Below are 25801 nucleotides of genomic sequence, written 5' to 3'. Positions count from 1 at the left end.
GTTGATTGAGTTTGAAGCGGCCGCTGGTGAGATGAAATCCATAACATTGTTTTTTTTTTTTTTTCTGTTGGTGCTGGCATCGATGTGGTCTGGCAGGGCACTGCGTTTGGTGGTCTGGATTGTTTGGTAGTAGCAGCTAAGGGCAGATATTAATATGCTCCAGACAGTGCAGTTCTGCTCATTCTCCATTTATGATCTAGTTGTTTGGATATAATGCACAGGTAAGAAGGTGGACAGAATATCCATCATGTTTGTGACAGAGTAAGCTGTCTGTCAAACTCTAAATAAGGTCCTAACTCACTTGACAGAAGAAAATCTAGATGAGTCAAAGGGTCCTGAGAAGTTCACTTTATCTAGATTTGGTTCTGTTTCTTGACCACAAAACTGTGAGCTTTTGGAAACCAGATTTTGCATCGTCGGGCACGATGTTAACACAACATTGAAATGTGGCAAATATTTTTGAAGTGATGACTCTCAAGACCACGATACACTTCTCAGAGCAGTTTATTCCAGGCACTTTCATCACCATGCTTGTCAACAGGCAAGTTGTCACACCACATAACAGAGAGAAATGATGGTACCAAATAGGAGAAGATCATGGAGAATGGAAGGCAGGATAAGTGACAAAAGAGGGCGTGAGTAGGACATAGCACGTATAACAGAAGCAAATACCCACATTCAACAATCATTATTAAATAGAAAATTGGTAAAAGGTATAAATCCTAATATTGTGAACACAATGAACATAAAAGCGGTGCAAAGTTGATACAGCAGTTTGCTTATTTGTAGAGCTTAAGATGTGCATGCGGTTAAAAGGAGTGGGCAACAGCACTCATTTACAGGGATCACAAATTATTTTTCACCATCAGACATTGGGCCAGAACAGGAGAGAGAAGGGCAGAAAAAGGACAACGAAGGAGGCGAAAGACAGGAGAACACAAGGGGAAAAAGCTGCACAGAAAAAGAACCTGGAAGAATGGGATAAAGAGACAACTGTAGAGTGAGGAAGAAATAAGCCGAACTGAACTCAGGACGCACGCTTCGTATTCAACACCCACTGGCATTCAGCAGCACTGCAGTAGATTCCTAGGATAATTTTTGGGCTCCCAATTTTGATTATTTGTTTTCTTACAAATTAAGCACTCCATGATTTGATACGTCTCTAAGGATTGACATGTAATGTCCGATCCATTCCACTGCTGACCAGAACAAACTTGGACCTGGAAAGATCTAAAGAGTTACATATGGGTCTTTAGGCAAAAAAAATGAAAGTGGTTGAAAAATGTGTCCTTCCTAGAAACACCTACATTTTAGTATTTTTAATAGTGAAAACAACCTCAGACTCCTTGCTGAGACAGGTGTCATTTTTAACCCTGTCATGTTACTGTGTCATGATTGTATTTATATCCCGAAATGAAGTGGTCGCCTTCATTAGTGAGCTCATAAATACCAAGACCTCAATTTAGGAGAGGTTAATTTTGCTGATGCCCTGACAAAGGAGATGTCCACGCATCCCAGTGGTAATATGGAAAGTCCTTGTCATGGGATTTTAGGGGTTTTAGTACAAAGCTAAAGCTGTCATTGTTTGGGTGCCAGATACCGAGCTCAGTGGAGGATTTTGATTTTCCAGGCAGGGGCAAATGATCTGTAGATTACATCAAATGAGAGAGCTGTTCCCACAGAACTCACTGGAATCCCCAAAGATGAATGAAAGGTGATAGATCAGGGCTACACATTTCTGATCTACGAGCATGTTTTGTTAAACAGGCACTGTGAATTGGACTAAAAGAAACAGACTTGCAGATGCACAATTACAGACGTCATCTATGGGTGACCAAGGGTCGGAGCTGCGAGCCCTGAATTGCGTCCTGCCACCTGTAGCGCTGTGCTTACAACCCCTGTTCAGAGGATTGTAAAATCATTTATAGTTGCAAGTGGAGGTACCTCAGTACAAAGGCATCTCAGTGTCTCTTGCTGGCTCTGAGCCTGTGGAGGGGGGGAGGGGAGAGAGAGGGAGAGGGAGAGAGAGAGAGAGAGAGAGAGAGAGAGAGAGAAAGAGATAGCTGAAAGACAGGAGACAATTAGGAGTGTTGATATAGAGACATTTGAATAGGATACAAAGTGATTAAACAGTTTAGAGAGAAACACAGGCAGGTTAGAAAACAGATGAGGGAGAGGCAGGAAGGAGGAAAGGTGAGAGATATGCCGATCATATTGGGAACGAGACAGGTGAGAAAGAGACAAACAAGAGAGTAAGAGAGGGTGGAAACAGGTGAAATAGAGGCGAGAAAGAGACAGAACAGAATAGAAAGTCTAGTGAATGAGAGGAAGAAAAGTATTATAAGGAGATCAGTGAGACAGATGCAGTTCCGATAGACAGCATGTGTGCGAACGAGACAACAACCGGTGAGAACGACAGGTGAGAGAGAATAAAAAAAGTTTGACAGTTAACAGACAGTGGAGGGAGAGTGACAGTGGGTCAAAGCCCAAATAAAGTCACTTCCTGTAATGTCATTGGTAGAAAAGTACATGTGATGCCACTTTCCCTACCTCTGGGATTTCGGTGAATTGACGCCAATGCGTATATTTACACTCTTGATTCAGGGACAGAGTCTGCCTTGGAGACCCTAGGAAGCTTGTTTCCGGTCCAGGGAAGGCATGGCTTGGCAGTTCGGTCTGGACTGTTCCCATGAGGCACAGGGTTAGACTGTTTTGCATATGGCCATGTCTGAACTGGGGTGGCGGAGTGAGCTAAAGAGTGATGATGGATTAAACCCAGATCAGTTGGCTGGGGGTGAGTGCCTGCAATGTTCAACACTCTGTCCATCATCCCCTTTGGTCTCGCTGGAGAGGCTCCTGGCACAGCAGCATAAATATTATTGCCCAACTTTGCAGATGTGCAAAAGTGATTTATTTTAGGGAACTGATGCACTTGTCTTGGCTACAGAAACTGACCAAACAGAAATGTACATAACACATTGTAAATTACATTTTTGGACGTGAGAAGTAGCCCAGTACCAAACACTGGGGCTATGTAGCGTGGTCATGATAACAACTTCCTTCCCATGGTTTTGGGGATGTGGATTATTTCTTTAGAATAAACATCGTTTCGAATACGGACCTAGTTCCAGAAACAAAGTGATTCGTTTGTTTATTCAATTTTTTTGCAGTTTTATTCAGCACAGTCACGGCCCCAGGACATTGAGCGCTTTACATGAGCACCAGTGACATTACACAAGGTCAGATTGATTTTCTTAAGGCTCGGGGAGATTAAGTGATTTGCCAAGAATTACAGGGTGCTGAGCCGAAGCCGGTTCCAGAGACGACAGCCTGTGGCCCACTGGCCGCACCTCACCTCTGACTCAGCCCATCACGCAGCACACGTGATCGCTTGGCAACCATGAAGAGACGCATTGTAACACACTGCAACCAAATCCACCCTAGACATGGAAACATTGATAAGAAGAAGAAGCTTCATATAGAAATCGAAGAGATCGAGAACATCTGGAATGTTTCTAAGAGCAGATGCAGAGGTTTAACTGACTTAAGCTTTTGTGTTGTACATGACATATGAACTGCATTCATTATGCACGATACATCATTTTAAGATGTGTGCAGATTAGTTTATCGTCTAACCTTTTAAACTCACAGATATTTTAAAATAAATCACAGCATTGCAAGGCAGTTCCAAGAGGAACATCCCTTGAATGAGAGCCTCTTCCATTCCAAGATAGAGTTTCTTCCCCTAAGGGACCAGCGAGCTGTATAGCATGTGTACACTAAGGAGCGGTGATTCCTTCCCAGCCTCCTAAGGATCGGGTGGAGTGACTTATGTTTTTTGTTTGTTGAACGCCTGAGAAAAAGCAGATTGCCACTTCATAGCTTAGAAACACATTACTCCTTGTTATGGATTAGCACTCAGTAATAACAAATATACAATTACTTTTGACAATCTAAAAAGTATTTCGCATCTATATTTTCAATATATTGGATTGAATATAATATAAAGCACATCTTCCTTTTAGAGTACTTGAGGCGCCCACGTCTTTTTGAAGTTTTGGACCCAAAGTGACAATCAAGAGCCGGAGCCTCTCCAGGAAAGTAAGCCAATACATTATTCATGATATATATCTCAAGGCGAGATGGTGCCCAAGTCAAGTGGACCACTGTACCTTTTTTCCCACAGAAAAACGATGACAATCATGATGACCAGCAGAAGGGTGCCCAACGTGGATAGTGCGATGGTCATCAGAGGTAACCCTGGAAAGGATAAAATACATCAGTAGTATATATAGACACGCGACAGACGTATTCTTCTGACTTGATGCACTCATTTCAGGACACCTGGAAGGAGCATGCTCCGCCCTAGACACTTTGGGCCCAACTGACCACGCATATACATTGTCAAAAGAGCAAGAAATGCCGATGACAGCATCACTTACATGAAGGATGCTATGTAAGGCACTGGCAGTGTCTTCTGTGATGGGTACACACTAGATGGAGAGTGTGTGCAGCTCAGCACTCCAATGAATAACTCAAGAGGTGGCCACACCACAGTCACATCCGGATATCATCACACAATCATGCTATCTGTGCTCCATATGTGAGGAAAACTTGCCCCACACATCATGGCGAAAACAACACGTGGCCACATGTAAACACTACACCGATGCTCACTGAAATGACGCACACAGGTGGTGAAAGCAGTGTGAAAGCTGGGAATTCCAATGAACGACTCAGAGCCGCGAAGGCTATTCCATCGAAAAGGAGAACATGCACATATTGCATTCATCTATTGAACGGAACATTGTTAGTGAGTCACATTTGTGCCTATAAAATGAGATAACATTGAATTCACGCATAGTACAGTGCACAGAGTACTTCCAAAAAACACAACAGATTTCACATGGGTGGGTGACATATGCACCAGTGGGCTGGCGGGGGCTTCGGAATACACATGAGGACAATATGAAATTGGTCGGCAAAATAAAAAAATATGATTGATACATTAATATTTAGTAAAACATACAAGAATGAATTGTAGGTTTATTCGTCCAAATCCACGCTTCATAAAGACTTTTCTATTAGGTCACTGGCATAAAGGAATGAATGTGATATAATACTGTGCTTATGTACCACACATTGGGTGTCGTTTTTTTTTTTAAATGATACTATGCCTCGCCTACTTACACATGTATTCGTCATACCTGCCTAATTTTTCATCGAGACCAGCAATACTCCAGGTAAGTAAGAATAATGGGGAGAGGATGTGGTCTGACAGCTAGACTGCCAACAGGCCCCTAGCGCACCCTGCGGCACCGCACCGCGTAGTTCTGTGTGTGCTAACTGCTCCCTCTGGCCTACACTGCGGTCCAGCAGGTCTCAGACAAATCCTTTCCAGTCCAAACCTACAGGCCTTCTGCATCATTGCAGGCTGCCCACCCGCTCAACTCTTCAGGTGGGCCTACCTCAGGGCACTGCAAGTCATCGCCACGTGGCGGTAGGCCCGTGCCGGACGCAGTGCCTCAGGTGCCACTACCTCTGTGCACCACAAGTCACCGTCCAGTCTCCAGGCCTACAGCATCATCGCAGGCTGCACTCCCTCTCAGCTCTTCAGGTGGGCCTACCTCAGTCATCATCTGGTGGGGCTACCCCACAAGTCCACCTCCAGCAGGCAACAGCATGTCCTCGGTAACGCCACTGGAGCACTTCACAGTCACGGGGTCACCCCCGTCCCAGGCAGGCCGCTGGAAAGCCTGGGTGGAAAGTCTGGAGACGTACTCCAAAGCGCATGACATCCCAGCGCCGCGGCGGCGGCCCACGCATAGGCATGTGAGGAGTGTGAAGAAATGGCCCGGGGCTCTGGGTGTGGTTCAGCTCTGGGCTCTGGGCGTGGTTTAGTTCAGGGCTCCCCACAAAAGTGACTATGGCGTGTGTCTCTGTTGTAGTGTCGGCACCACCCGGACCATAATCGACAATGTTGTAATGTAGCATGCACCCGGAGGGCGGGCTCGCCCAAATGGATAAATAAAGGAATGCAAGACCGCTCAGGACCTTGGCTCATACATGTCAACTGTTGTGTGTGTATCTTCATTGCCGCAGCATAAGCAAAAGGCCTAGCCTCAATCGCATACTTGCTTGATCATAGACATGACACATCTGTGTGAATTAGAATGTTTTAATCACATTCGGTGGAGGGTTGAAGCTGGATCAGTACATGGTCATGCAAACCCCACTTTACATTGTTGCCCCATGGAGGGTCAGCCAGAGTCCTTTAGGGATTGACAAGTTCATCGGAAGAGGGAGAGTTCAGTCCGCAGTCTGACTGCTATATCATTGGTAACCAAACCAAATATGGCAGTCCATGTCGGGGGCCAAGGTGAGTGTCGCAGAGTGTATTGGGGGACAGTGGAAGGTGTTATTCCAGGGCAGGATGCAGAGGGCAGAACCAAGCTGAAACAGGCCATATGGCAGGGAGGAATGCTACTGCTTCCTTCTTACCACAAAGACAGAATCATCCACATCATCGTCCTCTGATGTGTGATGTGCCTCACATGTGGGTGGTGGTGTATTGTCTGCAGCACTGTGTGGCACTGACACATCAGGGGCCGGAGGTGGAATGTCTGCCGCACTCTGTGGCATTGACACATCAGGGGGCGGAGATGTGGATGATTCTGTCTTTGTGGTAAGAAGAAAGCATTCATTTGCGCCAGGCCTTTTGGCAGCAATGCCATGATGAGGATATGCAGGGCATGGAAAATCCCAGCTACATCTCGCTGGTGTGCAGTCGTGGCAGCCATTCTTTCCGCCTGCATCCGCTCCATGTTCTCCATGATCCTCCGCATGTGTCCCAACTCCCGGGCAACATCGCTGGAGCCACTCTGACTAGACAGTTGTTCTTGTCTCAGAGTCATGATTCCAGCGATGTGAGCCATGGCTTGTTGGAGAGCATGGAGAGGACTGTGGGTGTCCGTTAGGGACTGTAAGTGGTCCCTGATGGGACTTAGACACCCACGTATGGCATCTAGTTTGGCTGCCATGAGGTCGAACACCACCCACACCTGATAAGCCATCTTCTCCTGGCACCCAACACACTGCGTTGGAAGGCCATGTGTTGTTCATGGAGGTCCTGGGAGACAGCCGTGGTGGTGGGTGCTTCCTGCTGTGTGGTCTGTGCAGGGGGTGAGGTCTCCTCGATGCAGCTGGGCTGCCCTGTTCCTGGAGGTGAGGTGCCGAAGCTGTCCAAGAGCTCTTGGAGGGCGTCGGGGTCGAAGGTGTGGAGGTCCTCTTCGTCATCAGTGAAGAGATGTTCGGTCTGCTCTGCAGGAGGTGATGATTCTCCCTCTGCAATGTGAAGGGGAGATGCAGTTTAAAATTGTGTTCACGCATTGTTCATGTTTACATCGGGACTGCATGACAATGTACATTGTGACTGTTTAGGAGGAGCTGACTGTTAGATGAGGGACAGTGGACATTTGAACTACATGAAGGATGTGGGGTTGTACATGTACATTTTCATCTCACAGTTTCCTGCTATGCCAGATGTGATTGGCCAATTTCCACGCACAGGCGGAACCAGTTGTGTCCTCTGTTCTGTAGTGAAAGTGTTGCACTTTGTACCACATTGTCGTCAATGTTGATGTGCTGTTATTGCTATGTGTGTGTGCTGCATTGAGGGTGAGTCGCCCCCGCTGCTCTGATTTTGCTGCCCCTTATCCCTTTCATGCGGTGTGCCTTTGGCTTCTGTGCTTATACAGTGCCGAGATGTTGCATACTTGGGTAAATTGGTCTCTTGGTGGGAGTTGGGACTCTGGCGCATGGGTTGTCCGCAGATGTGTTGTTGACGTTAGGGGTTGTTTGTGCACATGGATGTGTCAGAGTGTGACCTGCTCCTTTACGGATGTGGTCCACACTCAGCTACCTGAGTGTCGTGGCGAGAAACATGTCATGATATATTGACTGCAGACATGCTATTCGTTATGCAGTGTCACTTGCATTGTCAGTGTGGCTCACAGACACGCCGCTTTGCTGGGTTTGGCACATGTGCATGGGTTGGTTGTGAGATTGGTGACGTGTGGGAAGGGCCCCCTCTGGGTATATAGTCGACGGGGACCTACTTGCTGTATCTAGGTGTGCTGCAGTGTGCCAAGGGGATCAGGGACATGATCCAGAGTCATTGTGGGTGTGCACTGTGCTATACTTAATTTTGCATGTGTGCCATTGTGCCCATCTCCCCCGTCTCCCCAGTCCCTGGTCATTACTCACCCTGTTGCTGTTGTGTCAGGTCATGTTGAGCAGTGTCCAGTCCCCCAACTCCGGCCACCGTCTCCACACTGATGACTGTGGACACCATTTCCTCCATCTCATCCAGCTCCTCCTGTGGCGCTGGACTCCCACCTCCAGTCTGCATTGCTGCCTTCTGGTTGTTGCGAGTTTCTGCTTGGTTTTGCGCTTCACATCATTCCAGCGCCTCTTGACCTCTTCCATTGTCCTCCTCAGCACTCCTACTGCATTCACCTTGTCCACGATGGACTGCCATATTCTGTTTTTTGTTGCGAATGAAACAGTGGAGGTGGCGAACAGTAGTTGATGGTGTTCTATCACCTCCGTCATCAGGATCCTGTTTTCCTGCGGACTGAACCTCGTCTTCCTCTTCTTCTTCTCCTTGCCCTTCCCTGACCCCGAGGTCCGAAGCTGTCCTCCGTGGGGCTTGTGGGGTTCTGGTTGTCCTCTTTACTTGCTCCGGCTACCTCCATTGTGCTTCGCAGTTGTTTTGGTTTTGTTTGTGAGTTTTTTTCTGCTTTTTTGGTGATTTTTCCCACCTGACGTGTGTGAATTGCAGGCCTGGCGCAGATTATCGCTGATTTTTTTATCGCGGTTGGGCCTATTACCACTTTTTTCAGGTTCGGCTTTAGATTTTTTAGCCATCCTGGTAATTTTATCACGGACATTTGACGTGTTATCGGGAAACTGTCGCATGTTACCACCTTGTTGAGAATACGACATTATCACAGAGTTATTTTCCCGCGATAGACGCCAATATGAAAAATTGCGTTAACCTATTTTGCCGATGATTATCGCACGTTCTTGAGAACATCCCCCCTCATGTATTAAGGACTGTCAGCCATTCTGTGATGGATAACATAGAGTCAAAATGCTGTCTCCTTAACACAGTTAAGCTCCATTTTTGCTCAAATGAATAAAATATACAACATTGCACAAAAGTTTAGTACTAATGTGATCAGTGCTATAGTAGCTTATATGTATAAACAAATACATCAGTGGAAACAAATTACTTTAAAAGTGCTGCAGGGAACCAGAATCCCACCATCAGCTCTTTTAAAGAAATGCACAGTTCTACACACTGCAAATGATTTCACAGAAACACATTTGGGGAACCAAAGACATATTGCCTTTATTAACAAACCTTGTACATTTACAGGAGTTGGCTGTCCACTTTACTAACATCATCCTGATTTAGTATGGCTCTGCAGCTAAAGAGCCCTAGGCTCTGCCTAATTTTACTTTCCAGTTAACTGGATGGTGGTTAAAGAAATGCATTTTAGAGGAATTTTGTCCTACAACACCACAGTCAGACTAATGTTTTTATACATGAATGCTTAGCACCCTTAATTATAAATCATAGTACTCTTATGTGTGTCAAGTAACAATCATATGGATTCAAGAAAAACACAGATGGGCTGATTTACTATGATTTTGCATTAGGGTTGCATCACTTTCTGGTGCAGTCCCAGCGCAAAATTATTTTGGCATTTAATAAGCCACGCAAAGCCACTTTCTGTGTTTTCGGAAATACAAAGTACTGCTGCCTTGCATTGGGAAGGTGTTCCATTGGTGGAGCATGGGTGTTCCAATGTATCCAACCATGGATATTTGCACATTCCCAGATTTACTAAAACTAGTAGACCTGGTAATGCAGAAAAATGCTACACCTTCCCCATTCAGGGGTAAGGAAGAGAAATATGTTTATTCGTCCATGTTACTTTCTCTTTGTATCTATGTTGCATTCTGCCTGCAGCACACATAAAAAGAGGAACATGCCTCTAAGGATTGTTTTTGTTCAGGAAGGCATTCCTTCCTACCCAAACACAATCCTGCCAGTAATGCAGGCACCCTTTCACCATGGTGTAGGGGTACCTGCGTTGGCACCAGGCCGCATGAAGTGAGTCAATGTCGCTATTTCTTAGATATAGCAGAGCACTATTTCTTAGATATAGCGCTTTACAGCTCTCTAACATTCATGCAATGCAGCGCTGCAACTTTCCTGCTGCACTGCTTTGCTTGAATGCTAAGTAAATCTGCCCCATAATTTGTATTTTAGGAAGATCAAATAATATTTCATTTCAGTTAGCAGGCCGCTATCCTTGTGAGTGCCGGCCATTCCCAATGGGTCTCAAACTGCGACCTGCCTTATGAGTATTAATGAGGCAGGTCCTTTGCAACCGATTGAGAATCGCAAACAGTGTAAAACACACCTTTGTACATAGCTGTTTGCGATTTCCTAATAGTGAATCACAAACATTCGCTATTAGGAAATCGCAAACAGAAGTCTTTGCACTTGTGGCCCTAGATGACACCTCACAGTAATCATACTAGCTCATGTGTCTCTTAGAGCCACCACCCTTTGTCAATTGATGATTACCCACTGCCGGTACCTAGAAGTATTTGTAGGCCTATGAGATTTTGACACCATCTCTTTATCCACCAGCGACACTGGGGCAACCTCTCCCCCAAGCGCTACACTCGCCAACCCAGGTGTTTGATCACCGGTGGGGGGGCGTGCCCTCTTGGGACTCATACTGGTAGCACTCTACCTGTCTGCTAATAATAGAACCCCTTTCTCTTTGGCTCAGAATGGGACTGGTTGCAGTTCCCTTGGGAATTTTTGGGGGGTTCTTTAGAGAACTCCTTATTTTTGAATTTTTCTTTCCACTATTTCTTCTGGTGGAGCCCCCCTACTACCATGTGGTAATCCCCCGAGATACTTTTTTGGACACTCTGGTGCTGACCCAGAGGTCCACCTCTTTAGCAAGTTTCCTGGGGTCAGTTATCTTGCTATCAAACAAGTGACAGCACAGCTCTATAAAACAAGTATTCAGCATGCGCTCTTTTAGGATTAGATTGTACAGCCCAACATAATCATCCACTTTGCTGTCCCACATCCACAGGTTTGGCAGTTCCGGACTGTCCCAACTTGGCGTCAAGGATGGTTGTGACTAAACAACTACCTCTAACAACGAATGCCTAAACCACAAAGTCTAAACCACTACCAAAGCCAAACCACTATGTTCTGTACAACAAATTACTAATCCACGAAAATTAATCTATTTTCATATTACCGGAATCTACCACAACGTTTAAAAAATTGCATGTTTGAAAAACGGAAAAACAATGTAATTAAATTAAACAAGACTTCTAAATTTAAATTAAACAATTTTATGTAAATAATCTTTAAATTATCAATATAATAATCGTTTATTACAAATAATGACAAAAATACAGCTCTCACAGAAAATATATTTTTTTTAAATGGATTGCAGAACATATTTTTATTTGTAAAAATAATTCACATAAATGAAACATAGAAAAAACGGCCAACCACCATTTTTTAACAATTTCAACTTTGACAACCAGAGAGAACAGTCGCATCGAGCACTGATCTTAATCACATCACTGAAAAACAAACCAACAGTGCCATCTACTGGCCTAACACGCTAAATTAAAACAAACTAATATTTCAACATCGTAATTAAAATCAGAAGTATACAAATTAATTTTTCATTTAATATTACACATTCCTAAATTATTAAATATATACAATAATCAACATCCTGTTCCAAATTATTTTATTATAATTGCACTTGCATTTAAGATTATTTAAATGTTGACACTTACCCCTGGTTTAGTAAGAAGTGGTTCAGGTGGTCGTTCGTGTACAGTAGTGCTTAATGAGGTCGTGGTTCTGGTAAAGGTCGTGATTAAGGATTCATTGTTCATGCTGTTTCCGTCAAGGATGGCTTTTAATGGGGCATATTTCATCTGGTTTTCTATCTCTAATGTAAGCAGGGTCTCCCTCCCTACTGGAGGCTTATGCTTCCAGAGACTTGTCCCCAAAGGCTCCTCTGAGTCCCTAAGCATCCTTAAGGCTACCACAAACGCTGAGAACCCCTTGTCAGTGTTGCCCACCACTTACCTAGGCGCCAGGTCTTTATGGATGCAGACTTTCCTGTCTCAATTGGATACTGTGGTATCGTTGCCACCTCTGCTGCAGGAATCTGCCTGACTGGCTCTGAGTTCCCGCTCTCTGAAGGCTACGTTTATGGGCCATTCTCCTCTCCTCCATGGAGGGTTTCTTTTCCACCAGCACAAGTTCTTTCTCCATTTTTAGTTTTGACATCTGTATCTGAAACTTTCTTTTATCTTTCCGGTCTGCCAGCTCCTCTGGAGACAGGCCTTGGGGAGTGACAACGCTTGCTGTCCTGGAACGGAGCTTTATTCTCTGGGGTTTAAAGCTCAGGACCTTATGCCAAGGCCCTCCTCATGGTCTACCATACCCTCTTCTTCATCCTACTCTTATGCTGTTGTCAGCTACTAGCCCATCTTCCTCCAGCCCATAAGAGCTTTCCGAAGCTCCAGATTCTTGGTGCCTTTCTTTGTTGGAAGTCCCCTTTCCTTACAGAACTCCTTGAGGTCAGCCATAGTATAGCTATCTAAGTTGATGAGCTCAAATTCCAGTCTTGCAGGTTTGGTCACAGGCACAGTCAGTCAGTAGGATGAGAGTAAATTTGAAAAAAGCAAAAAGAGCCAATCAAGCACAATTTAACAAACTCAGATTTTGCTAAGATTTTAGTGCTACGCAAATTTTCTGTATGGCACTGCAACAAACACGTCTGTATCCTACTACACACACACATGTTAGAAATTGGATTACTGGAAATGGAGGGTGAAACCCTACTCAAGAAGCAACCACATTACTTGTCATGGTGAAACACAAGCAAATCCCAAATAAACCTGTGCTCTTGTAGCTTAGCACAAAAGTAGTCAGGCTTATGTGGCAATGTGTACATATTTTATGCAGCACTTCAAACAGTATACAAGGAAAATCCCACACCTACTTAGAAATATAGAGTAGAATTTAACAAATTATTTAACACTTAAATGACAAAAATCCAATCAGTAGAATTGGAGATATGCATTTTTAAAGATTTGAGAAGCACAAAGGGCCATCAAAGGGTTATCGGATTGCACCTGACCTGGACAAAACTGCGGGCTGCAATGCAAGGTCCCGTGTTGAGGATGCGTCATGCAGTAGTGGTTTCTATGCACTGTGGGGTAGAGATGGGAGATCACAGACTGAGAAAGCGCCGCACAGTTGCTGTTCTAAAGAGCTGGTATTTCTGCATCTAGGGTGCATCACGCAGTGGCAGGTCAGATGTGGAGCTGCGAAGGTGAGATTCAATGCATTGGTTCTGCACAAAAGATCACAGATGGACTTGCAGAACACCTTCAGGCCACGTCCTAGGGTCCAAGACTGGGGTGGCACCACTTTGGGGGCAAGACGTACAGCATGCAGAGTATAGAGGCAGGGTTCAAGGTGGTTGAAGCTTTTCTGTCACTGAAGCTCTGATCAGGATGCCAGCCAACTAACCCTTACAGTCATTCTAGTGGTCCTATGATGAAGATGAAGTCCCAGTCCTTCTTACTTAGGTAGCCAGGCAGCAGGGCAGCAGAGCAGCAGTTCTTCATTTAGTAGAGCAGCACAGCACTCCTTCTTCTGTGTCTTCCACAGGTCCAGATGTGTACTTAAGAGTTGGGTCTGAGAACCACTATTTGTACCTATTTATTTATTTTATTTTTATTTACGGGTTTTATATAGCGCCCGAACTGTTTGTACCTATTGTCCACTTTGAAATGGGAGAAGCTACTAGAGACCTCCTACTACAGAGATCTCTGAAGTGTCTTGATACTGGCTTGCCTGGGGCCATGAAATACTAGTGTAAAACTGTTAGAAATTGTGTTTCTGGTTGACAGAGGAATGCACCCTGTCCAAGCATGAACTACAATCTTAGTCATGGTAAGTCATATACACACCCTCAATTAACCTATGCTCACCCTCTGGTAACTTAGCACAGAACAAGCAGGCTTAACTAAGATGCAATTTGTAAAGTATTTGTGCAACACAGCAACACAGTGAAAACACCACAAAAAGTCTCCTCACAAGTTTAAACAAATAGATTATGATGTCATAAATTAAACAAGACCAAAATGACAAACATCCACTAAGTAGAAGTCAAGATATGACTTTTTTAAGATTAAATGTAAAAATAGAGCTTAGAAGCAATAAGCGCCTACTGGGGTTAGCTGGCCATGCTGGACGGGGCAAAACCAAAAGTTCAGGTTGACTGCAATGGAGTGGGGGCCAGATACGGGAGCCATGCAAGGTCCGCTGAACAAAGTACCTTGATCCTGTATGTAACAGCGAGATGCGGGGTGTAGCCGAGCAATGCGACAGTGTCGGCCCCGTGGTCGAGGTGGTGAATCGATTTTCTTCACACAGTGCTGAAGATGTGCTGGTTCCAAAGATGATGCGCTGAGCCAAGAGGTGTTGGTTCAGGGGACGATGCACTGGGTGTCTCAACGTAGTCGAGAGGATGCACGATCTTCCCACACTGCAGCCGCGGTGACGATGCAGAGGTTCAGATGTGCCGGTTCTGGAAGGCAATGTACTGGTTCCAAGTGTGATGAGCTGATTATGCTCCCGCAGCAGTGACAATGCATTGGTACTGCCTCCCGCAGACAGGTAATTGTTCGACTGGAGCAAGTACCTGGGTCTACTTCCAATGGACCAGGCACAAGAGCAGGTGGTAAGACGTTGATATCCATGAGTTTCAAAAACAGGAGGCAAGCCAACAAGCACTTGGAGATCGCTCTGGGTTAGTTCTTCCTTAGCAGGGACAGAGGGTGGTGGGCAGCAGGGCAGCACAGCAGAAAAACAGTCCTTCAAGAGCAGCAGTCCATCAAAGTAAAAGTCCTTGTAGCAGCACAGTAGGCCTTCATAAAAGAGTTTCTTTACAAGTCTGGAAGTATCTGATTTAGTGGAGTCAGAGACTGAGTACTTCTTCCCAGTTGTGCCTTCGAAGTGGGGATGGCTTCAAAGAAGGGATTTTGAAGTTTACAGAGGTCCTTTCTTCCTAGCCCAGGCTTCAGACTCACTACAGGAGGGTAGGGGACAGAACACTGCTCATGCAGGTGCAAGTGTCAGCTCCTCCCTCCCGAACTGCCCAGGATGAGCCATCAGGGTGCAAATGGGCATTTAGACACACCTTACCTTTTGTGTGTGTCTGTCTAGAGGAAATGCACAAAGTCAAGCTGTCTTCCACCCCAGACGTGTGTTGGAGACAGGCTGCCGGCACACAGAGCTTTAACAGCAGAGAAATGCCAACTTTCTCAAAGTGGCATTTCTAAAATAGTAATGTTAAATCCAATTTACCAGTAATGAGGATGTAAGACTACCATTCAAATGATATGAAACATGGCAGAACTACTCCTTCTCAATCAGGAATTACAGCTTAAACGTTTATTAAGGAATTCCCAATGTTAACCTACGAGAGGAGTAGGCCTCACATGAATGTAGGTAATTTTCACTACCATTACATGAAGAACTTAAAAGTATGTGTCCTACATTTTACTTCCATAGCACCCTGCCCTACGGGGTAGCTAGGGCCTACCTTAATGGTAATCTATGTGTAATAAAATGGGAGCTTAAAGCTTGGCAAGGGGTTTTAATTGCCAAATCGATGTGGCAGTAAAGCTGCATATACAGGCTCTGCAGTGGAAGGCATGAGACATGTTTAAAGGGCTAGTTGTGCGGGTGGCACAATCAGTGCTTCAGACCCACGAGTAGCTTTTAATTTCCAGGCCCTGGGCCTAGGCAGTGCTCTTTACTAGGGGCTTAGAGATACAGTAAATATACCAATTGTGGATACGTCAATGAAACCATGTTTAAAGCAGAAAGCACATGAACTTTAGAACTGGCTAGCAGTGGTAAAGTGCTCAGAGTCTTAAAGCCAAGGTCAGAAAAAGAAGAGGAGGAAGGCATGAAGTTAGGCTGACCCAATACCAAAAAGCAAAAAACGCAATACATTAAAGGTGAAGCAAGCCTAAACATACCAATGAAGCACTTCAGAACAAAACAAACATATCATACTGATTAATTACCTAAAAATCCATAGAGTAAAAGGAAGATAAAGCAACACATTACAAAAAAATTCATAGACCTTTTTAAGAATTACAATAATGTATTAATGCATTTATAAATATAATTTAATATACATAGTAATATTGCGACTCATACATCTCAAACTTCATAACAGAGACCCCCATTACTGCGCCCAATTATGACTTAACAAACCGGACATGTGGCATAGACCTAAAGTGCACTGTGCTAAATTAAAACCTTGACAAGAACCTTTGACACCCAATCCAGTTCAGTAATTAACAATGCTGATTTTATATTTTGACGATAACAATCTAATGCAGATACAGAAATTAAGAATTCATCCAATCAGACATCTTGTCCCAGATGTTTTCTCCTAATCGATGTTTCCTAGAACTCTTAAGGATTTAGAGGCTAGACTCCAGGTTATAAATTGTCGAAAGTCTTGCTCTCCACATTTCTTAGGAGGGGGGCTCTATCTTAAGCCAGTCTGAGGCAATACATAATCGGGCCACTGCTGTTGCCACAGAACTCAGATACCCCCCTTTTCTCAAAGTCTGATTAGTCTGTGTCTCATTGATCAAACCTAACAGCATCCTTAAGGGTGTATGGGTAATGGATGTACCAATAATGTTGGTCAGAAATTGTTGCATCCCCCCTATTAACTGTCTTAATTTAGGACACATGAATGTCCTGTTCGGCGCCACACCAAGTGCATTTACCATCAGCTGCCCCTTCCCTTCCCATTCCGATACTTTTGCTGGGGTGTAATATAAATTAAAGATTGTTTCTAATGTTTTGCGCTCAGATTGGATGAGAGTAAAATCTTCTCCTCCATCTCAATAGGTTTCCTGTAATATTTCTTCATCCTGATTTCATCTTAAATTCCACTTATGATTCTGGATCCCCAAATCCTCCCTCTGAGTTTCTAAGAGCCGTCTATAGAGGATCACAATTCTGTTTCTTCTACTAATTGCATCTATTAGAGTATTTTTAGTAATTATGGTAATGACATTTTTGTTTCTATTCAAAAAGTCTCAAATCTTTAGGAACCTAAAAAAATCTACCCTTGACACTGAATATTTTTCTTATAATTCAGAAAACGAGCTAATCTGAGAATCAGTGTAAAGATCTCCTAGTTTACTTATCCCCCTTTGTCTCTATCTTTCCATGACTGTAGATCAAAAGATGGAGGGTAGTAATAATGAAGCAGATGTAGGTGTATAATGACATATCCTACAGCGCTGAAGGCGCCGTCTAACCTGCTTCTAGACTTTATAGGCGGTTATCAGGACCTTAAATCGAGTCTTTTTATAATGACTAGGTTCCAGATTTTTCAGCAAGCATTCCTTTGCTTCTCTGCCCATTAGCATTTGGTATATAGACGGAGCTTCTGCAGCATCTATATTGTCCTCACCTGTTAATAAAATTCTCATATTTTGTAGAAGACTGGCACAGTAATAAAATGTAAAATTAGGTATTGCCCATCCCCCCCACCCCCGAATGCTATGGAGGGTCATGAATTTCATTGCCCTTCGAGGTTTCCTCTGACTCCAACTGAAGCTAGTACAAAGCGATTCTAGTTTTTGTGGCTGGTTTAGTGAGCTCCAAATGTGCAGCCCAAAGAAATATAGTACTTTAGGCAAAATACTCATTTTTAGAACATTGCACCTTCCAACTAATGAAAAATGAAAGCATTGAACTCTATCGACCTCGCTTTGATCTTCCCGAGGAGAGGGAACCAATTTTTTACTAATAATTGATCCAAACAAGGTCTGATTTTAATCCCTAAGTGTAGGAGAGTAGGATCTGCTTCTTATGGTTACCCCCACTTTTTTGCTGCTGTAACACTGTTTTTCGACCTTAGTCTGGCTGTGGCCCTACTATTCAGGACCCCAGCCTAGCTGCTTCCTCTCTAAATTGATTCCTAGTACATTAGGTATACCACAGATTGGATTTTGCTGTGACCTTATAAGTCCCTAGTATATGGTATACTATGTACCCAGGGCATAGGTAACCCAGAGGCCTACCAGGGGCTGAAGCATGTATTATGCCATCCCTGGGAAGCCCTCCAAAATGACACCACAGGTCTGCTACTGCAGCCTGGGTAAGGTGGTGCATGCACCCCTTACTGAGATATAGCCTCACTATATCTCACATACCACCGCACATATAAACCTATAAGTCACCCCTATGGCAGGCCCTATGGCAGGCCTTATTAATCCTGAAGGCAGGGTGCTTGGTTTTGTGTGAGAGGGTGTCCATGCATGAGCAGAGCCCCTCTGCAGCCTTCGGAATCTCATCTCCGGGGCTGTCTGTGATGCAGCCTGACCATATACTCTTAAGTACATTATAACCAACGGAAAATGCTAACTTTGGACTGGCTGCACGGAAACATGTCATGTTTGGTGTCAAACACCTTGGAATCATATCCCCACACCAGTAACTGGTGTGGGAGTATGATCCCACCCTTCTAGAGGGAGAGACATGATAGCACCGGTATACCCGGTACCAGCTTATAAGAGCCCTGGCATCACAAAATGGATGCTGCAGCCACAGACATGAGTCTGGCCTCCTGCTGCTGACCGAAACTACAGCAGGGGAGCCCTGGACAATAGGTTTCCTGTCACAGGGAGGTGTTACCACCTCCCAGACAGGCTTTAGTGTATTGGGGCTGGGTGGGTGCACTCTGAGAGTGCTTTGAAGTCCTGCACTGGAGGCACATTTGGTGTCCCTGTGCATAGTTCAGCTCAAGCCAGTTGCAGGGGCTACCAGCCCCTGCTCTGTCGCGAAACTGGACAAAGCAAATGGGTGTAGCCACCCCTCTTTCCAAACTCTCCCATAGGTGGGTCACCTAAGTTAGTCCAACCCCTTCCTTGGGTATAAAGAAGGAACCTCTGTAACCAGAACTTTAGATTTTCCTGGACGAAACTCTGAAACTGAATCCTGGACCTTTGACCATCTGTTCAACGCCAGATTACTGAAGAATCTCCCTTGGGGTAAAGGAGTTACTCCCCTGCTTGGCAGGCACCAAAGACGCATCTGTCTGGTCTGCATCTCTGAAGCTCCCGCCGGACGCTGAAGACTTTGCAACACCAAACGTAGATTTCCAGACTTCCCAGAGGTCGAACTGAGTCCCCAGCAAAGCTAAGACCCGTAGCCCTTGTGGTTACCGTGGAACCAGGACTCCTGGACACCGTGCACATTTGCTAGTGCAATAGCTTCTCGATGTCCCTTGAGGCTATGCATTGGGTTCCTTGTAGCACAGACCCCGAGCAGTAAATCAACTGAAGATTGCTGGCCTACCCACTCTGAGTGATCCGTGGGACACCATTTTGTGATTCCTCTCAAGGTCCCGTCGCGATCCCTTGTCCGTTGACTTGTGGGTCCCTGAGAAGAGTAAATTTACTTTTATTGGGCTTTCCTGGTTGCTCCAAATGTGTCCTGACTCTCCATTGCTTGGGGAGTCCCCAGGACCTTGCTGGTCCTCACCAAAGCATATTTCTCTTTTCTGCATGGGTTGCTGTTGCCAAGGCTTTTTGTGTCCTATCCGGGCACCAACACTGCAGCACTCGACATCCTTCATGGGACAGCTCAAATCCAGCTCCTGGTTGTCCTTGACGCCTCCTGGTCATCGTGGCTGAAGAGTCAAGCTTCACCTCTTTCACCTGAAACACCCGACATCGGTGGGCATTCGTCTATCGTCTACCTGGTCACTGACAAGTGACCCAGACTCTGTCCCCTCTGCTTTCAGGTTCTTCACATCTCCGATCCAGGCTTGGATCTCTTCGGACACTTCGCATCTTCCCGGCAGCAGCACTTCTTCGCCAGCTTCCATTGAAAATGACGACGCGACCCGACACCATATGACACCTACGCACCCGGCTTCCCTGGGTGAGATAACTCGAGTACTCCAGTGGGTGTTGACCCTAGAACTGTTTAAGTCCAAGAGGGTTTGGACCCAGTCCATTCCTAAGTGTCCTTTAACTCTAAAAATCTAACCGTGACTTTCCCTATAGAAGCTAACGGCAGCTCGTGGCTGTGTTCTCACACTGCACACGGCCCCGTGGGTTCCCTGTGTCACTAACTTGGGTGTTTCCTTGGGGTCCCAGCGATTCTACAGGCTCTAGGCCTTGTGTCTAGTTAAGTTGTGGTTCTTATACCACTTTCTTAGTATATGGTTTGGCCCGCCCCTAGGGCCTAACGTGTATTTGTGCTACTTTACTGTAATATGTGAAGTGTAACTTATGTGCTTTTACCTCTAGCCTCATAAAGAGACTAGTAGGGGGTGTTTAGGAATAAATACATATATTTTATGTATATACCTGGTGTGGTCTCCTTTCATTTAGCCACTCAAGAGATTATAGGCTGGTAAAACAAGCTGTTTTGTTGTATACAAGTTAGCAGAGTCTAGCCTAATTCCGATAGTATTCTACGCTTCTCCCATGGGATATGAGATTCTTGGATACAGACAACGTCAGGCTGCATTAACCTTAACTCCAGAGCTACTCTATGCCTTTTGTCCCTATTGTTAATACCACATATATTAATACAGCATCTACGAAGTCTATGGGGAGTCATCGCACATCAGCCTGATAACAGCGAAGACCACCCCTCCCATCTGACTTTAAAATGAGAAATCGAAGACAATTTACCCAGCTTAAATACATCTGCTTGTCTGAATTTTGAACTTGAACATCAATGCAGTATTGGCTCGCTTACTTCTTTTAGCAAAATGGTTCATTACCCCCAAAACCTTTCTTCCATCACCCTGTGCTACCTCCATCCACCCCGACCCAACCCCTGACTCCATCGCTTCCTCTTCCCTTCTATGGCGCCCCCCCACCTTGAACCCAACCTTCAAGGCTTTTGGACCAAGGAGGTCCATATTGATGGATTGCACACCCCCACCCTGTCAGACCCCAGTTACATATTAACCACAGTGCTTACCTAAAAAGAAAAACTAAAGAGAAAAGTATGATGACAAATGGATACTCATACCCACCCCACTTTACATACACATCAGTACCGTTACCCTGGCCATACCCTAAATATCTAGACATCTAGCATCATCAAAAATAAATGATAAATGAAGTAATGAAATGGGATTTATCCTTATAATAAACCAATTTCTTAAATCCCTCCCTGAGGTTGCAGCTACAACACCACTCTTATGGGGGACTTCAACATACATTTTGATGATCCCAATAAGGTGGATGCAGTGGAGCTCACTCAGGATCTTTTAGCTATTCAACTTTCTCAAAATGTTCTAGGCCCCACACACATGAAAGGTCATACTTTAGACCCCATTTTCAGTAACCACACCAAAATGCTGGTGAGCGATCTTATGCACATCCGCTGGTCAAATCATTTTTTGATCCCTTTCCATATAACTCCCCTATTATGACCCCCCAGCATCAAAGCCAGCAAGAGGAAAATCACGCCCTTGGGCTAAACTTCCGGTAGGCTTCTGGGTCATAGCACTTGATAATCTTAAACCTAAAGCTAACCGAAATCTTACAGAAGCTTCAGAAAATTTTACTAGTTGGATTGAGTCTTCACTTGACATGGTCGCCCCAGTTAAACTTAGCCACAAGACTAGAGAGAAAAAGACTCCATGGAATGGAGGAAAGACTATCAGGACCTGAGCAAAGTAAAATATAGAGAATCTATGAAAGTCTATAAAAAAGAAATAAAAATAGCGCAGGCTAGTTACTACGAAGGCATCATTACCTCTGCCACCAATACTCCCAGAGACGTTTTTCGCGCTCCGAAGGATCTCCTAGAGCTCCCAAAAAATGAACAAGCCCTTGAGGCCTCCACAGAACAGTGTAAAGCATTGGCAGATTTCTTTCTGTGATACATAAAAAAGCTTTATTCCACATTCCCTAGCCTCCCTTGCCCTAGTGATCTCTTAGCCATGGATGTGCCCTTACACCATCCAGAGCACCTGCTTAAAGAAATTGCAGCTATGAATTTGGATAAGCTGACAGAATTTTTTCACAAATAAATTCAGGTTCCCCTCTGGAGCCAGCCCCCCCATATATCCTACATAAAGTAGGAAGCGTGATTCTTCCTACTATCTTATCTATCCATTTCTACAGGATCAGTCCCAGGTCCATGGAAACATGCATGGTCATGGCCTTATTGAAAAAACCTAGCCTAGACCCAGAGGACTTAGGCAACTATCGCCCAATTTCGCTGCTACCGCCATTGTAAAACTTTGAGAAAAATATGTGAATTCTCTTCTCTCCAACTTCTTGGAAACTCATGACCTCCTGCATTCCACTAAGACTGGGTTTCGTCCTAAACACGGAACCGAGACCGCCCTTTTTGCTGTGTTCGAGGACTCTAAACAGATCCTGGATCATGGAGGAGCAGTTGCCATCATCCTCCTTGATCTAAGCTCTGCCTTTGACACAGTTAACTTTTCCATCCTGGTAGAAAGACTCAGGAGGCTGGGGATCCAAGATGAGGCGATCTCCTGGGTACAATCTTATCTAGATAAAAGAACCTTTCAGGTTTTTTCAGGGGACGCAACATTTAGGAGACTAGAGCTCAGCTGTGGAGTCCCACAGGGATCCTCGTTGAGTCCTACACCTTTTAATGTGTATATGCGGCCACTTGCCGATTTCATCTTACCTCACAGGATTAAGATCGTCACCTATGCGGATGACACACAGCTGGTCATAACTCTTAATGGGCCCCTCAACTTCCCCTCTGATTTCTAAACAGGTCTGGAGAAAGTTGCCTCCTGGATGGAGCATTCCTGTCTCAGACTTAACGGAGGCAAAACTGAACTCATGCTCCTAGGCAACCACTCTAGCATAGACCTTAATTAGATATGGCCCAAGTGCCTAGGCCCCCCCCAACTCCCAAAACCAGGATAAAGAGTCTGGGTGTCTGGTTAGTTAACTCTCTCAAGTTTGAACATCAAGCAGTGAAGGAGACAGGGGCCTGTTTTGGCCCACTCAGATTACTCCGAAAGGTCCTCCCGCTTCTTCCAATGGCTGCAAAAAGAATCCTAATTCAGGCCTTGGTTCTATCACGTTTGGACTATGGCAATTCCCTCTATTTAGGGGCTCCCAAGGCAACACTAAGGAAACTCCAAGTTGCTTAGAACTGTGCTGCCAGGATGCTACTTGGAATTCCAAAATCCTAGTCAGCCAAGCCAGCCTTAAATACTCTACACTGGCTACCAATCCTTGAAAGAGTAAAATTTAAGGCCCTGTGTACTGCCCATAAGACTATTTGGGGAACGGGCCCGGCTATCAACAAATCCGTCATTATCCCCTATCGCTCTAAAAGCGATCTGCAATCGGTTAATCTCAATCTTGCAGTTATCCCCAAAATCAGGAGGACAAGAAGCAGAGGAAGATCCTTTGCCTGCAATGTGGCAAAGCTCTGAAACACATTACCCTCACACCTCCGCTTTGAACCCCATGTCCTTCTGTTTCGTAAACTCTTAAAAACCTTGATATTCCAACAAACAGCAACAGAGCTTGTTGTGACAGAAAATTATTCAGACAAATTAGCACCACCCTAGGTTTTTCAGCCTCTTTGCCTGGTCGGTCGTACAGTTTAAATGGAAAGCGGTGAGCTCTCTGCATTTCACGGTCCCAGCACCATTGTGTTAGCTCAGGGAAGGCTTCTGGAAACGGTTCCACAACAAATTTACGAACATCTGGTCCTTCGACTCCCTCTGGAATCCCAAGTATCCTAAGATTATTGTGTCACAGACGATTCTCCAAATCAGCCAGTTTTCATTGGTTATCCTCTTTCGCAGATCTCAGCATATTGGTTACTGTTTTTTGTGCTGTTAGCTCGTCTTCAGGGTGGAAATTTGGTTATCTGCCTCTCCGATGCTTTCAGCAAATTCTGAGCATGATTTATCCACACAACGAATGCATTCTGCATTTTGTGATAGGCTGTTTGGGTTCTTTGGCTCTCTGCCCTGGTCTCTTCCATGTGTGCCATGATACTTTGATGGATGACAGTAAGTGATACCTCTTCCGCCTGATCTGGAGCTAGAGGGCTTGTCTGAATCATCTCTGGGGGATTCTCACCAGGAACGCCAAGTGCGGGAGAGAGCAAACAATCCCATGTGAGCCCACCAGTGCCTTCACTGAGCTCGCCCATACCAGACGGACCCTTCTTCTGAACCGTGCCAGGGACATTGCCTTCAACTGAGGTCTTTTCATCGTCCAAAACTTAAGCTAATTTACTCACTCCCCCCAAGAGAATCCCCCTAAGCTCCGCTTGAGCACGTAGGACTCCTCCATTGTCTACCTCATTCCTGCCTTCCAAACTGTCAGATTGTTCAACCCAGCTCTGACCATCACAGCCTCCATCCTTTGGCGTCTTCAAAATCTTGTTAGCCCCTATCTTCAGAAGTAAGGCCCTCACTGTAGTTGAGTCAGAATGCTCCCCCTCAGTGATAGTATTTTTTTCTTGTGCTATTGGAGGGTCTGGGGGGGAACAAGACGCTACCTGCGATGCTCCTCCTCCACCCCATCAAGTAAAAAATTATCCATCCTGGCAACATCAATCCACTCTTTGTCTCACTGTCTGGGAGTGATACCCAAAGACCAACTTCGAACTACACCTAGTAATGTGAACCTGAATAGAGGCAGCAGACACCAAATGGTTGGGACAGAAAAATTCCAACTTTATAAAAATTAAATCCAACATTACAATTAAAGAGGGTTTTAAATTACAATTATTTAAAGACTAAACTAGATATTCCTACCTGCTCCCAAATTAAATTTATCACATATCAAATGTAATACGGCAGCCCAATGTTGTCCTATCAGTGACGCAGGCCATTCTTTAGTGGAAAACAAATTTGAGAATCTTTCACTTCCTAGGGGGGGCGCTACAGGGCGCACTGCAAGATGGCTGTGCTGTAGTGCAGCTCCGCCGGCCAAATTTACCATCCGTTAACAATCCTGCTTTCCTGATTGCATCTACCACTTGAAACTAGTAGTGAAGCGGAAATAAGGCGGATGGATTAGAAGCGTCCGGACTGTGGAATGCTGCCCTAATCGTCGAGAACCCTGCCTTGACAGATTGAGGGCCCAGGGCGGCAACATGGCGGCCCAGCAGGTACTCTGACAGTCGAATCGGCGCTGATCAGACCGTCTCACCACAAGAAAAAAGCAGTACTACTCACTGCGAGCAGTCCCCAGCGGAGGCCCGCACCGTTGCTGTTGTAATCATCATCCTTCGGGACGGTCGGTGAGTGCACAGGAGGCGACCTGGCTGATCGGGGAGTGCCGATCGGGCTGCGAGCCCTCTCCCCTTGCCAACCGCCGTGCAGTGTTTGTGGGGACATCTGGGGTGATATAGGCCCTCCAAGAGCTGAAGCCGCGAGCTGGGCCTCAGCTGCGGCTGCTGGCGGGCATCGCTGTGCAGCCGCCATTTGCCGGGTGAGTGCTGGGACACTCGCTGAGGATGGCGCATGTGTCCTGTGCTGGTGGAGCCCATGAGCGCATTTCAATCCTGCCACCCCTGCGCGGCCTGAACTGAGACTGTGCGTGTTGGTGGGTGCTGCGTTATATGGAC

At 45.3% G+C, this 25801-nt stretch overlaps 1 protein-coding gene across 1 annotated transcript in view; it reads right to left on the bottom strand.

Moving 5' to 3' along the window:
• IL7R (interleukin 7 receptor) overlaps window positions 1–25801 on the bottom strand; it is a 492420-nt gene that overhangs the window by 54947 nt on the left and 411672 nt on the right. The window contains exon 6 of the mRNA XM_085631005.1: window positions 4173–4260. Within this exon, the coding sequence (XP_085487131.1) occupies window positions 4173–4260 (88 nt within the window). The remainder of the gene's footprint in view (window positions 1–4172; window positions 4261–25801) is intronic.

Source organism: Triturus cristatus, chromosome 2_1 (assembly GCF_964204655.1).
Source record: "Triturus cristatus chromosome 2_1, aTriCri1.1, whole genome shotgun sequence".
Taxonomy (NCBI): domain Eukaryota; kingdom Metazoa; phylum Chordata; class Amphibia; order Caudata; family Salamandridae; genus Triturus; species Triturus cristatus.
Note: the sequence above shows the minus strand (reverse complement) of the source record. Positions and strands in the feature narration are given on the sequence as shown.